The 17427-nt window shown below is 37.1% G+C and overlaps 1 protein-coding gene across 6 annotated transcripts in view; it reads right to left on the bottom strand.

Moving 5' to 3' along the window:
- The window catches only part of DCLK1 (doublecortin like kinase 1), a 398808-nt gene that overhangs the window by 124354 nt on the left and 257027 nt on the right, over positions 1 to 17427 (bottom strand). For all 6 annotated transcript variants that reach the window (XM_063429156.1, XM_063429163.1, XM_063429171.1 and 3 more), the window contains one exon: positions 17028 to 17122. In XM_063429156.1, coding sequence (XP_063285226.1) covers positions 17028 to 17122 — 95 coding nt within the window. The remainder of the gene's footprint in view (positions 1 to 17027; positions 17123 to 17427) is intronic.

Raw genomic sequence — 17427 nt, 5'->3', positions numbered from 1 at the left:
CAGCCACTCTTGTGACATCACCAACCTAACCATCTGTAAATTAGTTGGGGAATCAGATTATTAATTTGCATGCGTTGCCTTGGTGATGATGTTTTGTATCTATATTCTTTTTGACTTAGTTAAAACAATTATAATATTTCTTCTCTTTACATGGCATTAACCACACTTTTTGTTAAATTCACCAGTATTGGTTGTGTAACAGAAAGAATTATTATTCACTATTATCTGTCGTGTTATAGACAGGAACATACAGCAAAAGGAAAAAGTATAAGCAAAACAGTAAAAAACTAAATCACACAGCATACAGAATATGAAATATAAAAAGTACAATTTGAGGATAATGACACAGAACAAAACCATTATACTTTGTGTTTATATTAGATAAAAATGTCAGGAACACGGGCACAAACGTCATTAAATCAAACACCCCTTTCCAATGTGTTCCTATAAGGGTATGTAAGACACATATATAAAAAAATAATCCATCACATTAAGTATGAGAAAAGTAAAGTGTTTGAGTGTATCATAAAGCTCCACACCAATGAAACTCAGTGATGTGCAGAGTACACGAATGTATTACAGAGCCCCTCCGTGTTTTGAGTGTGATATGTATGAGAACAGTGTGTTTGGCTTAATGTGTAGGGCTTAATAAGTGTGATGTGTGTCCTATGAGTGTGGTTGCTGAGTTTTATTGTATATGGTAGCTGTGAGTGGAAAGGCTGAGTGTAATTCTGTGTGGGGGTTGTGTGTTTGTAATTAAAAATGTTAATCGAGTAATCTGGTTTTCTTATCAGTTGCTTCTTTTGCACGCAAATTAGAATTTTTAATACATGCCATTGGCAGTGACAATACAGATTTTACTTTTCAGTTAACAGTTAAATGTCCCCCACCGTCATACAAGCACGCATGCACACATTCATACAGACGCATACATAGTGATACAGACACAGTCATAAGGAAACACATACACATACTCTCATACAGACACATAGTCAAACACACACACATGCACAAACTTATACAGACACAGTCATACACTCACATACACACATAATCATACAGACACAGTCATACACTCACATACAGACACCTAATCATACAGACACACACTCCTACTGACACAGTTATACAAACACATACACACACACACTCATACAGACACACATACACACACCAATACAAATACCCATGCAGACACAGTCATTCAGATTCACATACACATACTGATACGGACACAGTCATACAAAACATAGTCATACACACACACACTGAAGTTAAGGCAGGTCCCAGAGTCTCCCGAACCAATTACAGTGACTTGATTGACAGGCTTAAAACCTGTCACTGGGATTGACGAGACTAAAATATTACATATAATAAACTATTGTTACACACTCATCATACATTATTAAAGAGCACATTTCTTAAAATACTTTCCTCTGGGACTGTTCCAGAAGAGGACAGTATGAAAAACAATTCTGCAGCGTTCAATTTAATAATAATGTCACACTACAAATTTACTGTAGTAGTGTACAGTCAGGAAGGAGGATAAGGAACTTGCCAGAGGCAACTTATTTAGGAGGACTCTGACTCCTCACCGAAGGGCCCAGTGGGATAGAAAAAATTGCAGGCAGGGAGGAGGTGGCTCAGCTCAGCACAGGCGTTACACGTGCAGCGAGGAAGGCGACCATGAGAATCTAGCTATTCACGTTGTGTAATATACTACGCGACATGCATGCTGGGTTCTGTTTTCTTCCTCCTACACCAGGTTGCCTGACTGTGCCCTGCAGACAGTGATGTGCCAACGTCTCAAGGGATGCATCCGCCGCACTGTGTTCACAGCTCCTCCCGCATGTGAAATGACACCATCGCAGGAGGATTACTCCTGCCAGTCGTAACTGGTGACCCCCTGAAAGGGGGTCACTTGGGTGTGGTCTGAACCGCCCCGCACCCCACAGTGATGCCATGCCACTGATTAACACTGATTCTTTTTGAAGACATTCATTATTGAACATTTCTATTGGTAAATTTATTTAAACAGATTCCTAAAATACTTTCAAATATTAAATTTTTCCCCCCAGCAATTAAAAGTATAATGGAGCTTGCAATCTAAACACCTGTATTACTAACAGTGTAGAAAGTATAAACCGTATATACAATATCTGGTGGACATATTTTGGAAGTTATTAAAAATATTTTTTTTACAGAATTCACAGTTCATTGTTTCCCAAAATGTAATGTATTAATTGAAAATTCGGAACATGTAGTTATAATAACGTTTCATTGGTAAAGGCTCTCTGTTCTTCTTTTAATTGCAGGTGTTTTAATATATTCCTATGTAACAATAACTCTGATTAACTGCTAAAGTTTGCAATTTGCTCTGCGTAAGAGAGCGATTTACAGAATTTTTAAAAAGAAAAATACTAAATAATACTAATTTGGGTGCATAATTTTTTTACTTTTTTTATTTACATTTAGTAACAAGCAAAGTTACAGAAATGCAAACTAAGTTTCCAGCTCTCTTCTGAAATTATAATCTCAAATGTACCAGGCACTTTATTTACTTATTTAACAGTTCTTATAACCTATACCACCCATTGGCGACTGTATATTCATGCCTGCAGAGTGTGCAATGCCAATCTTGCACTTGTGTCTTCTATTTTCAGGAATAAGAAACAATTATTACAGTTATACTTTTATGTGGCTCTATCATTCGTTCGGTGTTTGGCCCCCAGCCTCTCTATAGCCACCCTACTGCCCACAGCCATGTCAGGCCCCCGGGACCAGTGCAACTGACATTTCCAATGTGGTGCCAGTCCCACTGGGCCTTCTCTCATGATGCCGCCATCTTTATCTTCCTAAGAAGGTGACGTTGGGAATTCCATGTTCTGCCCTTTCTTGGCCACTTGATGCACTCAGTCAAGGCTCCAAATGGACTTGTGTTGATTCTCGCAATTGTGTGAGAGTCAACACATTGTGCTAGTGACGTACCATTCCCAGAAGTGATGCAACACTTGGAAGAGGATACAGCCAATGAATACAGCCAATGACGAACAAAGACCGTGATCTGTTGTCTACCTGAATTTATATAATATAAAGTATTCCCTACTTTTCCTTATATATAACATGCACTTTAAGAAGCATGTGAGTCACCAATGATAACTTCACAGGAGTATAATCAGTCAGGCATATGTCCTGACAGGAGTATAATCAGTCAGGCATATGTCCTGACAGGAGTATAATCAGGCTGCAGTCAGGTATATGTCCTGATACTGGATTAAAACAACGTTGAACGGTGTTTTGAATGTAATTTTGTAAAAGGAAACCCAGTATTCAAAAGTCATATGGGAATCCATCTATTTAACAAAAAATAATAAATATTATATATATATATATATACCATATTTTATTTTTTAACCCCTTAAGGACACATGACGTGTCTGACACGTCATGATTCCCTTTTATTCCAGAAGTTTGGTCCTTAAGGGGTTAATGACAGTGTTAATTTAATATGCTGAGCCCACCATTACTGTTCATAAAGAGCTTGACTACACAGAAAAAAAAAATCACAGATGCAATTATTTCATCTCAAAATGTTTCAAGTGTCTGTAATTACTATAGTGCATTAATGAAAGCACGTTTAAGCTAGAGGGTACATTTCATACTGAATATTCCCATCAGGATAACCAGTGCCGACATTCACATCTGTTATTAAAAACAACCCTAACATCAAAGTCTGACACTCACATACAAAAAAAATCTTTCAAATCTGTGTTTCAACATGTCAAAACAAATAGGCTGCCAAGGAAGGCCTTCTACTGCTTAGGCAGTACAAGTAAAACCTAGATAGGAAAAATAATGCTCTAAATTGGGGCAAGCTCATACCTAAAGAATGGGATAGATTTGCTGGAACAGCTCTTGTTGCCTAGCAACTGTGCAGAAAGTACAGAAGTGATTTTGCATAGATTCCTGCGCTGTCATTATTTTTAGTTAAGGCTTCGACAGTAAAAGAAGAACTTATAGAATGTTTACATGAGGAAGCAGCAACAATGCATGAGATGCTAACTGATATTAATAATTTGGAAGTCACTATACAAAGACATTAACTTTTTAAAATAAAAACAAAAATAAATCAATGAAAAACAACAAAATAGTTAAAGGGACACTATAAACCCTAAAACACTTCAGCTTGCTGAAATGCTTTAGGGGCTACGAGCATGCAATCTTGCCCCAATTTAGGACAATTTATGTGTCAAGTTGAGCGCTAAATAAGGTTTTCTGATTGAATCCACTTCCATAGGGAAGTATTAGTCAATGATTCTATATAAGAAACACACTATAGGACGATCACCGTGATCGACCAATTTGATTGGCGCATTTCCCGCAACCGCCACGCATGAACAGATCTTCACAGACAGGAAGGATAGACTGTTGTCAGTTCAGTGATAGTCCCCCTGGAGCAGGGCAGAAAGGAGCAGAGGTGAGAGAGGACTAGCTGTTTAATGAAAATGTGAATAACTGTATATTTTTTTATGTGTTGGGGTTTAAAGGAACACGGCCAAATATTGGTTTTATTGGTCGGAGTGTTCCTTTAACTTATTTGTTTTAGAGGTCATCAATTAAAAAAAGTTTTTAAAAAAAGTACTAGTGAAACATAATACCTTTTAACTTTTGATGTTGAACAATAAGCGTGTGTGTCCATGTGTCCTATAAAATCATGTGCAGACCTTTGCATATTCTCACTGTTTCCCTTGATGCTAGTAAACAGATGTATATATGCAGTAAGTATGTTTATGCTCCGAAAAAATTCAAACACATTTAAAGAGGTTTGTATGAGAATAGACAGTATAATGAGTTTCATTATCTGTTATTTTAAAGAACATAATTCAAAATTTAAAAACAGGTAAATTCTGAAAATAGTCAGTAAAACAGATTTCTCACTGTCCTGAATAACATGGTTGTGCTATCCATATAAAATGTTGAATAGCAATAGTTTATACATGTTCTGTAATTAAGGATTCAGATAGATTTGCTGAAAACGCCAAGTTTGATGAGTATAGAAACGTCCAGAAGAGTTAGAGTTTAGTATTGAGAATGTGAAAACATTATATTGATCTGTGGGATAGTTAAACAGAACACTATGTGAAGGTCAACATCGACTCTTCACCTAACACTTCAGAATGCAGTATACACTACTTAAACTTTACTTAGAGTGTATTGATGCACAGCTAAACCCTATCACAGATGCATATAATGGAGGCGTATAGAAACTTGGAAAAGCCATTAAAGAAATATTGAAACTAAAATCTGTTTGTACAATTTCTTTACCTTAAAAAAAACGAAACATAAGGACCTTAAAATACACAAAGGGTACCATACCGTAATAGCGAAATTGGTGATTTCTTTCAATGTATCTATTTTGACCCTAAATCTGCAATGTTTTATTTATTTATTTATTACTGGTATTTATAAAGCGCCAAACATATTCCACAGTGATGTACAATTGGGAAAAAGACAATACAATAAGAACAGACCGATACAACAGGTAGAGGGCCCTGCCCGTAGATTACAATCTAAAGGTAAACTGTGGAGGTGAGACAAAAGGTAGCAGATGAATTTGTATGAGATGGTATAGAGCAGGGCTGTCCAACCTGCGGCCCCCCAGATGTTGCTGAACTACAACTCCCATGATTCCCTACCCATCTGTTTCATTGAAAGAATCATGGTAGTTGTAGTTAAGCAACATCTGAGGGGCCGCAGGTTGGACAGCCCTGGTATAGAGAGAGGTAATGGTATAACTGCAGCAGCTGATAGCATGTGAAGGTAATAAGGAGGTGATTGGCTATGGTTCCAAACAGCTGTAAGAGCATGCTATACAGGTACAAGAAACCAGGGTGGGAGGGAGGAGGGGCGGGTGGGTGGGAGGGAGGAGGGGCGGGTGGGTTGGGTCAAGTAAAATTAAATGGGCTTTTTGCAGGGGTGGATGTAAAACTGGCTCTAAAGAGTAGAGAACAGTTATTTAAAGGAATTTATGGCTAAGAGTGGCAAGGGGGAGTTGGGGGGGGGGGGGGGGGATGTGGAAGGGAGGAATGGTTGAGCAGACCTGCCATTTGTCTGATAAAATTCAAATATTTGCCAACCAGAATGCTATCAGGGGTGGATGTAAAACTGACACTTTAAACTGCAGTTTGGTGTTTTGGTGAATTCTGTAGAATTTTTAGTTTAGTGAATAATATTGAAAATTAAAATAGACATATAGGGCAAGAGCATTATTGGCCAAAGTTATGGGTTCAGCCTTAAAACTTATCACATAGGATAATCAAGGAAGAATTATCATTTTTTAATTAATAAATTGTAATGTATTTTTTTTTATTTCCAAAGACACAATGTTTATTTGGACAGTTACTTTAATTTATTAGATACTTCAGCTAATTTTTTTCACCAGAGGGTAAACTAAGATTCCCAGTACATCCAGGGCTGGCAAGATAAGAATAACAGGGTTCTACAGTGGGAGAGGCTAGTTCAAGCAATACATCACTCAAAAGCATAACAGGGTAATGACTAAGACGCTGGTGGCACTAGATTTCAAAAATAACCTTAGCAGCCTTTACAGTGTTTTGCTTTTGCAAGATGTGACAATGGAACCCAGGAATAAAAAAAAAAAATGACATCCCAAGAGTTCTATGTTCTGTTAGTCACACTGCCAATACAATGAGCAAATTAGAACAATTCTAGTGATCTTTCAGGAAGCATTGGAAAGACACCAATAGAAACCTCTGATGTATCCATAAAATATAACAGCCATAGATAAAGGCTATTTTAAAAATTGTATTTGTAAAACACATGTATGATGTAAATAAGAGCTAAATGTTTTATTAAAAAATCTATTTTAAAGGAGTGTAATAAAACACAGCATCTAGTAAAAAATAAATAAAGTTGTCTGGCAATATGTCTTCCCTAATAAACTTGTAGCTCTTTAAAGGGTTAGTCTAAGCACCACAAGCACTTCCTGTAGAGTGCATAGGGTTTAGAGTACCCTGAACCCACTTTCCCTTTTCAGAGTGGTTAATAGCAGCAGAGATTTTCAAATCCCAACAGGGCTGCACATTAGGTAGCTCTGAGCATGTTTAAGTTGTCCTCTATCTGGGTCTGTTCTGGGTTGCCTTATATCAATTTTAATTCTTTTGTGCGTTCAGCATACACACAGTACATGTACAATAGGGAAGGTACTCCGTCTCTCTCTTCCTTTAAAAAAGCCTAACTGTGGTCAGTGCATGGGTGGTCTGTGGCTCTACCAAAAGCAAAGCACAGCCTTGTTCACTCAGCAATCAACCAGGTGGTGTATAAACCTATAGCAGCTGGCTGCTATGGGTTTATAATGAAGTGCCAATCATCATATGGGATGATTGCAACTATAGGTGTGCCCTTTTTAATGACATCAGTTTTAGGAACAGTTTAATGACATTGTACTATAATGATCTTAAAATAATTATAAGGTTGCCCTATTTGATGGTAGCATTTTTAAATGTAAATGCTCCTACGTGACTATGGACTCTTGACTGCAACAAACACGTACATGCTTAAATATATATGATTGTTACTCTATGCAAAGCTCAACAGCTGACACACACAGAGTTAAGTATTTCTGCTAACAGATAGGATGTAACACAATCTTAATAATTTGTTATACAAATGATCTTTAATTTTCGTCTGCTTGTTTTGGTTGCTTTGGTTGGGTGAATAATTTCGGATATATTTGTATGATGGTATTGGTGGTACTTGACTAGTTCACAATTACACAGAACTAATTAGAGAACAATTGTGTTTTAATTCACAATGTTTATGTGTACACAATACTTTTATAGGGTTATTTACAAAAGTGAGAATTCAGAGTGAATTCAAAGAGAATTTAAAATTTAAGTAGCCAAACTGAAAGCATATCCGACTTAGAGAAGTTTTCCAGTTCGGCTATTTGACCTTACATTTGAAATTTACTCTGAATTCACCTTAAATTCTCACTTTAGAGAATAAACCCAGGTACTAATTGAGTTTGACTGTATTTTCATCACAGTCACTAGTAATCATATTTGATCCACTGGGTAGTAGGTGAACATCCTGTTTCTAACACTGCAGGTAGATCTAACTGACTCATGCACACATATTTCCACCATGGTACAACCCAACAAGTACATATTAAAAAGACACACTTTAGTATTAGTAAATGTATCAAATTGCAAAAATGCTTGCAGTGAAGCTGAAAAAATTCCATTATAATACATTACAAAACAGTTACTCTGAAATGAAGACTACTAAAATTCAGAAGAAGTCAATCTCTGCTAAATTGCGGAAATTTTTTTTAATTGATAAACACATTCTCTGACTCACACTAAAACAAAGAAACTCCCACTGCCACTCAGGTGTGGTATGCTTTTACTGACTTAAGCTTTCAAACATTGTCCTCAGTTATATCTGTCGGACCTCAACTTGATACTCTTTGAAACTGCTGAGAGTTACACAACTGATCATCTTGTGAGTCAACTGTCATCACATTTTCACTTTGAAATTCTTTGAATTCTATGGTTTTACATATCAGGACACAATAACAATCATCTGTTCCTTAGCAGGTCATAGATTAATTAAATACAACCTCAGATGAACAATAACACATGACATTACAATATATCAATTTATTTAAGAAAAATAAAGCCAAAATGAAGAAGCCATGTGTGGAAAAATAGGTACACCCTTACTGCTTCAATATGAAGATGACAAGTAACAGACAGGTTTTGCTAATCAAACGCCCTTGATTAACTGATCATCAGCAAGTGTGACCACCTACAGTTGCAAGAAAAAGTATGTGAACCCTTTGGAATGATATGGATTTCTGCACAAATTGGTCATAAAATGTGATCTGATCATCATCTAAGTCACGACAATAGACAATCACAGTCTGCTTAAACTAATAACACGCAAAGGATGAAACGTTGCCATGTTTTTATTGAACACACCATGTAAACATTCACAGTGCAGGTGGAAAAAGTATGTGAACCCTTGGATTTAATAACTGGTTGAACCTCCTTTGGCAGCAATAACTTCAACCAAACGTTTCCTGTAGTTGCAGATCAGACGTGCACAACGGTCAGGAGTAATTCTTGACCATTCCTCTTTACAGAACTGTTTCAGTTCAGCAATATTCTTGGGATGTCTGGTGTGAATTGCTTTCTTGAGGTCATGCCACAGCATCTCAATTGGGTTGAGGTCAGGACTCTGACTGGGCCACTTCAGAAGGCGTATTTTCTTCTGTTTAAGCCATTGTGTTGTTGATTTTCTTCTATGCTTTGGGTCATTGTCCTGTTGCAACATCCATCTTCTGTTGAGCTTCAGCTGGTAGACAGATGGCCTTAAATTCTCCTGCAAAATGTCTTGATAAACTGGGGAATTCATTTTTCCTTCGATGATAGCAATCCGTCCAGGCCCTGATGCAACAAAGCAGCCCCAAACCATGATGCCCCCAACACCATACTTCACAGTTGGGATGAGGTTTTGATGTTGGTGTGCTGTGCCTCTTTTTCGCCACACATAGTGTTGTGTGTTTCTTCTAAACAACTCAACTTTGGTTTCATCTGTCCACAGAATATTTTGCCAGTACTGCTGTGGAACATCCAGGTGCTTTTGTGCAAACTGTAAAAGTGCAGAAATGTTTTGTTTGGACAGCAGAGGCTTCCTCTGTGGTATCCTCCCATGAAATCCATTCTTGTTTAGTGTTTTACGTATTGTAGATTCGCAAACAGGGATGTTAGCATTTGCCAGTGACTTTTGTAAGTCTTAAGCTGACACTCTAGGATTCTTCTTCACCTCATTGAGCAGTCTGCGCTGTGCTCTTGCAGTCATCTTTACAGGATGGCCACTCCTAGGGAGAGTAGCAGCAGTGCTGAACTTTCTCCATTTGTAGACAATTTGTCTTACCGTGGACTGATGAACAGCAAGGCTTTTTTCGAGATACTTTTATAACCCTTTCCAGCTTTATGAAAGTCAACAATTCTTAATCGTAGGTCTTCTGAGAGCTCTTTTGTGCGAGGCATTATTCACATCAGGCAATGCTTCTTGTGAAAAGCAAACCCAGAACTGGTGTGTGTTTTTATAGGACAGGGCAGCTGTAACCAACACCTCCAATCTCATCTCATTGATTGGACTCCAGTTGGCGTACATCTCACTCCAATTAGCTCTAGGAGATGTCATTAGTCTAGGGGTTCACATACTTTTTCCACCTGCACTGTGAATGTTTACATGGTGTGTTCAATACAAACATGGCAACATTTCATTCTTTGTGTGTTATTAGTTTAAGCAGACTGTGATTGTCTATTGTTGTGAATTAGATGATGATCAGATCACATTTTATGACCAATTTGTGCAGAAATCCATATCATTCCAAAGGGTTCACATACTTTTTCTTGCAACTGTATATCAAAGCTGAAGTTTTAGGAGTTTGCTGGTCTGAAGCTTTCATGTGTGTGTCAACACAATGCCAAGGAGGAAAGACATCATCAATGATCTTAGAGAAGCAACTGTTGCTGCCCATCAAACTGGTAAGGGTTATAAGGCCATTTCCAAACAAATTAATTCTACTGTGAAAAATATTATGCAAAAGTGGAAAACATTCAAAACAGTTGTCCATCTTTTAAGGAGTATATGTGCCAGCAAATTCACCCCAGACCATGCAATGCTCCAAGAAATTACAAAAAAAACAAGAGTTTCATCTCAGACTCTACCGGCCCCAGTTAGCATGTTAAATGCTAAAGTTCATGACAGTACAATTGGAAAAAGACTAAACAAGTATGGTTTGTTTGCAAGGGTTGCCAGGAGAAAGCCTCTTCTATCTAAAAAGAACATAGCAGCACGGCTTAGGTTTGCAAAGTTGCATCTGAACAAACCCCAAGACTTGGTAGGGCAGGTAGGGCAGTTTTCGCACCGGGGCCCCGGGGTTTCTAGTTACACCTCTGGGCAGATTTAATATTAATTTTGTTGAAAATGATGTTACTAAAACAACCAAGTGTGATACGCCCTTCACTGATCCAACACAGATAATGCCATATAATAAAGTACTACTACTGCTAATAATAATAATAATAAATATTATAAATATAATTAAAATTAGTGTAAAAACTTTTTTTACCATTCATGGCGTGATCCATGAAATAATGAATAAATATCAAATTTAACTGAAAAGTATTGAAAATCCTAAATCAAATGGAAAACATAGTGATTTCACTTTTAATCCTTTTAATAACCTGCCAAAATAGTAAATAAAGACTACCACTAACGTAGAAGCAGTACAACCCCCTTTGATAAACAGCTCCTTTAAATGTATGCAAGTCATACTTTGCAGCTGAAGTCCATTAGCCAGTAGACTCCAGTGATGTCTTTTGGGATAATGTATTTTATAGAGGCCTCACTGTAAAGTGGAAATATATGGTTAAGACGATATCATGCCGCAGGCTGTTACATTTCAATGTCATCTAGATCTTGCAGACAGAAAGCTGACTTATAAATGAACCTCCGTTAAGAAGATCACTGCGGTCTTTCCTGGTCATTGCTTTCGGCAGAAGAAGAAATTGTGCAAAATTGTCTCAAAAGTGGGTTCCCTCAATATCATTTGTATGTGAACGCGCTGGGAATGACTTCAAACAAATACTCTTAGATGTTCAGTGGGATACACAGAAATCTAAATGCAATGCTCCGAGTTTGTCATTTCTGACCACTGGCAATTCTACTATCTATGAACAAAACAAGAGACATGATACTGGCATACCGATACAAATCAAATAAATATTTAATATTTCTATGTTACAAGTACAGAGTACAATGCCAGTAGCTACCTGCGGAAATGAATATTATACACTGTGTGCCTGGCATTGTCTAGCATTAAACATGTACAACAACAGCTATATTTGCTGTGCTTCTGCCGTGCAGGTGACCTGGTACTATTAGACGATGCCACGGAATTACTATAAAAGAATTATTGCAGTATTGGACAATGACGATTTGATTGTATTTCTAGGAAAGCTGATACTGATCTGTTGACATTATTGTTCATAGCAACACTGTGTGTGTCAAATTTCCTGAATGTCCAAAACTGTCATGAATAAAAATAAATGAAGGAAAAAGCAGATAAATATCTAATAATATATGGATACGGTATATGGGACTCTGTCACATAAACCAGAGAGATTTTCAAACCGTACATTTAGAGATGTGCAAGGTCTATTGAGTATTTCATTTACATTTTACTCAGATACTGTATCTAAGCTGTAAAGTGTTTTAACCCCTTAAGGACACATGACATGTGTGACGTCATGATTCCCTTTTATTCCAGAAGTTTGGTCCTTAAGGGGTTAAAGGTCAGGACTATCATTTTTTTTATTTATTTTTTTAATACAGAAGGTCAGAGCCCCTAAAATACATTTAGAATTATATATGTTTTGCCTGTTTCACTGCAGGCTTTTTTTTCATATATTTCCCTGTCTTATTTTTTCTGTCACTTCAATAAATTGCAATTTTTACTCTTCACTTTATGTCCTAAATTTGAGGGAAGGCTCAGAGGAAGAGTGAATAGTTCTATAATTTGGCGGGTAAGGCCCTAAAATTTATTTTGTAGACTATATATATTTTTATTTAAGCTATTATCCTTCTATTTTTCCGGTTTCATTAATCACCAGAAATATTATAAATAACATACATCATATAATGTATTTACTTAAAGTGTAAATAAGTAAATAAGTGGGGATATACTTTGGAAATACTTTTGTCGTATGACAGGCTGTATTTGCCTCTCTTCTCACCTCAATTTGTTTTATTTTTTTTTTCTACCACCATGTCCACCATGTTAATTTTTCACCCATTTTTATAAGAGACTAGACTTTTTATTTTTGTTTTCAAAAATACATCTCTGCAGCACATTTTCTTGGTGATGTAATATGAGAGAGCAGATAGTCAACAGAACAATAACAGCGAGTAACTGTCAGGGTACCTTGTGTGGTTGCACCGGTTGTGCCACAGGCTGCGGACGTCCTGCATTTGGAGAGGGACCCGTCCCAATGTCCCTCTCCTCTCTCCAGTGGCGTTAGTGACGTCACGGCCTGCCAAAACTTTTGAATTCAAACGTTTTGGGGGCATGGCTACAAAATTAAAAGCCACACTATAAAGAGGGCTCTAAAGGCATAAGTCATTGCCCTGTTGTGGTTCAAGTTTGATCCCAATAAGCGCGTTATATCTATTGAGTATTCCTGGTTCTGACTTTGGCTTTGATTGACTATTGTAACTTCTATTCTCCTTTGACTCAGCTTTTGTATTTTCGCTTTTCCTGTTTTCTGGCTTCCTTGACCTCGGGCTGTCCATGACTACTCTCTGTCCTTGTCATGTTAGCCCGGCCACTCTAAGGTCCGGTATTTGTTATCCATTCTAGTACACCCTGCATGTTGGGTCTCTATATATTCCTGACAGTATCATCATTTGGGGACAATATACAAGCTATTTGGTGTTGCTGATTGGTGGTTATCGTGATTGCTGCACTTTTAGAACGTAGAACCATATTTATGTTACTGCTTTTTTATTATGCTACTTAGGGGTTATATACTTTCAATGTTCCTCCATTTTTGAATGATGAACTGTTCCTTTATTATTTATAATTTCAGTTATACATTTGTATTTTAAAATAAAATAAGCTAATCCTTTTGCATGGCAGATCCACTAATTTCTGCTCTGTGTCGCTGTAAAGTATAATGAAGGGTTAACAAAGCCCCATGTCCTCTCAGTGTTGGTATGTGTAACACTAACTAACCAAAGGTATCATTCATTTTTTGAGTATGAGTTACATTGTAGTGGAATGTGTGTTTGTGAAAAAAGTTTGGAAACATCTATATATCTGTCTGAGTGCACATTTACAAGTTTAATGCTACTATTTAACCCCACATATTATACTTGTAGTTTGAGTGTATCTGTAAAGTTTCAAACATCAACATCAGACGTTCTTATTTGATTAACAACACCATTGCAAATTAGTGCAATGATTACGTTGTTTTTAGTGAACTAGAGGTATCTTGAAGTAGTCCACATAACTCTCCTTTTTCAGCTTTAAAGGAACACTATCAGGTCTGGAATACAAACGTGTATTCCTGACCCTATATTGTTAAAAACCCTATTTAGCTCCTTGGTCCTCCCCTGAAAAGGCAGATTGTACATGAAAATGTCTGCAGGGATGGACTATACTCACCAGAACAACTACATTGGTGACTATTGTGTCCCTTTAACATATTTGTTTGAGCAGTAACAATCAATACTTGCAACTACATCTTTGCAATGGATGATGTTTAGTTTTTGTGTTCTATTATGTTTATTTTTTTTACATCTTTGTACAGCAACCTCTATAAAGTCATCTATTAAAATAATCCACACACTCATCACAGATATCACTCAATGTTACTTCATATATCTGTACACATATCAGGTGAAAAAAAATCCACCCATGAGGCTCTCCTATTTTAAAGCTGAAGATATATATAACACGGAATGAATGGTAACACAATCTGTTCAAGGTCCTAAGATATTTGTTACCAGCACCTGTAAAAGCTGTAGGACATCTGTAGGACATCACAAAATGGTGGTAAGTTTTTCATAAAAAGGAAGATATATTCTGGCTAATAGAACTTCACCCCTGGTGAGTATGGGACTTAAAATGTTAAGACCTTTGTACCTAACATAATGATACTCACATTCTATATGGAAGATGATTATATTGCAAATAGATTGTGTTTGTCTGCCATTGTTGTCCTCCATTTTTAGTACTGTCTACGGGAGTTAAGGGACCCTCTAAGCACCCAGGCTGCATGTGTCTTGAAATATATGAATATAAATGCTTACTGACTTCTGTGTTTGAGCCAGTATAGGCCTCTGTAACTCATAGATCAGGACTGGAAACAAATGCATAGCAATAAGGAGAACACAGAGATATGACATCTTAAAGAGTTACTCTAAGCACTGTGACCACTTCACTGATTTGAAGTGGCCATTGTGTGTGGAGTCTGTATGTGCAGTGTTTTGCGTTCCAGGCAGCTAATGTGAATTTGGTGCAAATTTGGCATCCGACAAAATCATTCCCCCTGTCTCCCCTCAGCCCACCCTTCCCTCCATCCAGCGAGGGTGAGTGACGTCAGTTGTAATAGATGGGACTAAGGGAGAACTTGTTTGAAGTTTTTTAAACTTTCCTTTTTTTGTTAAGGGGAGTGGGGCGGTAGAACAAATCACGGATTAGTGTTAATTACGGATTAATTTTGTTATTTGAAATAATATAAGCTGCAGCCAGCATTATACAATGGGGAAACAGAGGTATATGCTAGAGCGAGTCTAGAAGTAAGCACATACAGCACATTTAATTTTAATGTGCACCAAAGGAAATCTCTCTTTAGTGCTCATTTATACGTGTTCCCTTTTTCTCCTTCCCCATTTTATCTCCCCTTCTTGCATTCTATTCTGCCTTAGCTTGCCTTCCCTTTCCTCCTCTTTATCCTTGTTATGTTCCACCTCACGATTAAATTAACCCTTTTTGGTTCATGCAAAAACTTTTCAGTCTTTCTATTTCTTTGACGTCATTCACTCATTTTGTTAGGGTGCTTTCTCTCCCGTAGCTATATCTTCATCAGATTCATCCTATCTCCCAGCTCTCTGTACATGCCAGGGCCCATGGTGTGAGCTGGTTGCATTCCTGATAACACGTAGTGAGTGTGACAAAGTCATATACTTTATGCTTATCAACATGGCTTATTGATGTGCTCAGATCTGTAGGTGAGGGAGCAGCTTATTACCATTGGTGATAATCATGACACAGGCAAGGACTCTATTTGCCACAGGTTATATCAATTACTTTGCTAGGTATGTGCTCCTCACAGCCAAACAATCGGATCCCTGCATTAAATGGTACCTGGGCTCACAGGTTACAACCCTTACATGTGCAAATGAGCATAGACCTCAGCTCCTTCACCACAGGATCTCCAGGAATTAAAAATATTGGTACAGAGAGTCACACATTTGTAAGGGCATTTAACAGGGCCCTCCTAAAGCTGTGACACCATCTGTCTGGACTATCCCACTGATCCTTGTATAGAAGAAAAAGAGGTGTAGCAACATGGAGGGATCACCATACTTAAAACGTTTAACCCTGCAACTTCGTTATCTAATAGGGGAGCAGGAGATCACTGCATTAGTGAGACATATCTCTCTTCCTTGCTCCATCTCATGAGATCCCCTCAGTAACAGAAGGCATTGGGCCAAGTCACTGTCTGCTCCCAGAGAGGAGTTTCCTCCTACAGATTGCCAGATACAGATTATCAGATATAGATAGTGTCATTATTGATGATGAACTCCTATGAATGATCACAACAGGACACACTGCGGCTCTTACGGTTATACCAGAAAGGACATCCATTGAACATATGCTAATATTATTTACTTTTATTGCTGTTTATGTAGAAAAACCATGTCACTGAAATGTATATTAATGTGATATATTTAAACTTAAGTGCAACCTGTAATTGGAACGTTAAAAAAATTATAATGTAACCACGAAAATGCAGAGACTGAAGATACAAAAAAAATATAATACTCATAATAATAAAAAAATGTATACAGTGTATATATATATATATATATATATATATATATATATATATATATACATATATATATATTATATTTGTAATAATTTTATTAAAAGAAGACATCTTACGTAATTAGTGCTACAAAGAAGTAAAAGTATTTTTCTATCATTTAACATTAAATCTCCATACTGGCCTTATTGCATTGATTAATTTGCAAGGATGAGGTTGTGTGTATTGCATAAACCACTGAAGCCATCCCTTTTGTCTCCAGCGCAGCACATAACACGGATAACATATGGAAACACTGAATTTCAGATTAGATATGACATGGCTCACTTATAAAGATTATTTGGTCACGTTAGTAAGGTGAAAAAACTGTACCCTATGTTTTCGCAGACTTCCAGGGCTGGTTGGTGATGGACTTGGAGATTTTCCGGATCGTGGGGTAGAAAGCTGACTCCCTGGGGTCCCATTAACTGAAAAATATGAAAAAAAAAGAGATGGGAGAGAAAGAGTTATAATTATTTTTTTTTATATATTAACCCTTTCGGTTTCTAGCACAGACTAACACCAGGGTATAATGTGATGTGAATTTATTGTCCTCTTCATGCAAGAAAAATATTACTATACATCATTCCATTGTCATTTTCTAAAAGAACTAACATTATAATTGATTTCATTGTATATATTATAACATATTCAGCAGCAAAACAAAGAACACCACTTCTTTATCTAAAATCCCCCCAAATTAACATGCATCGCTTTTGAAGCATGCATTTTA

The sequence above is a fragment of the Pelobates fuscus genome, chromosome 1 (genome assembly GCF_036172605.1).
Source record: "Pelobates fuscus isolate aPelFus1 chromosome 1, aPelFus1.pri, whole genome shotgun sequence".
Classification (NCBI taxonomy): domain Eukaryota; kingdom Metazoa; phylum Chordata; class Amphibia; order Anura; family Pelobatidae; genus Pelobates; species Pelobates fuscus.
The sequence above is the reverse complement of the archived record's forward strand: the minus strand, read 5'-3'. Positions and strand labels throughout refer to the sequence as shown.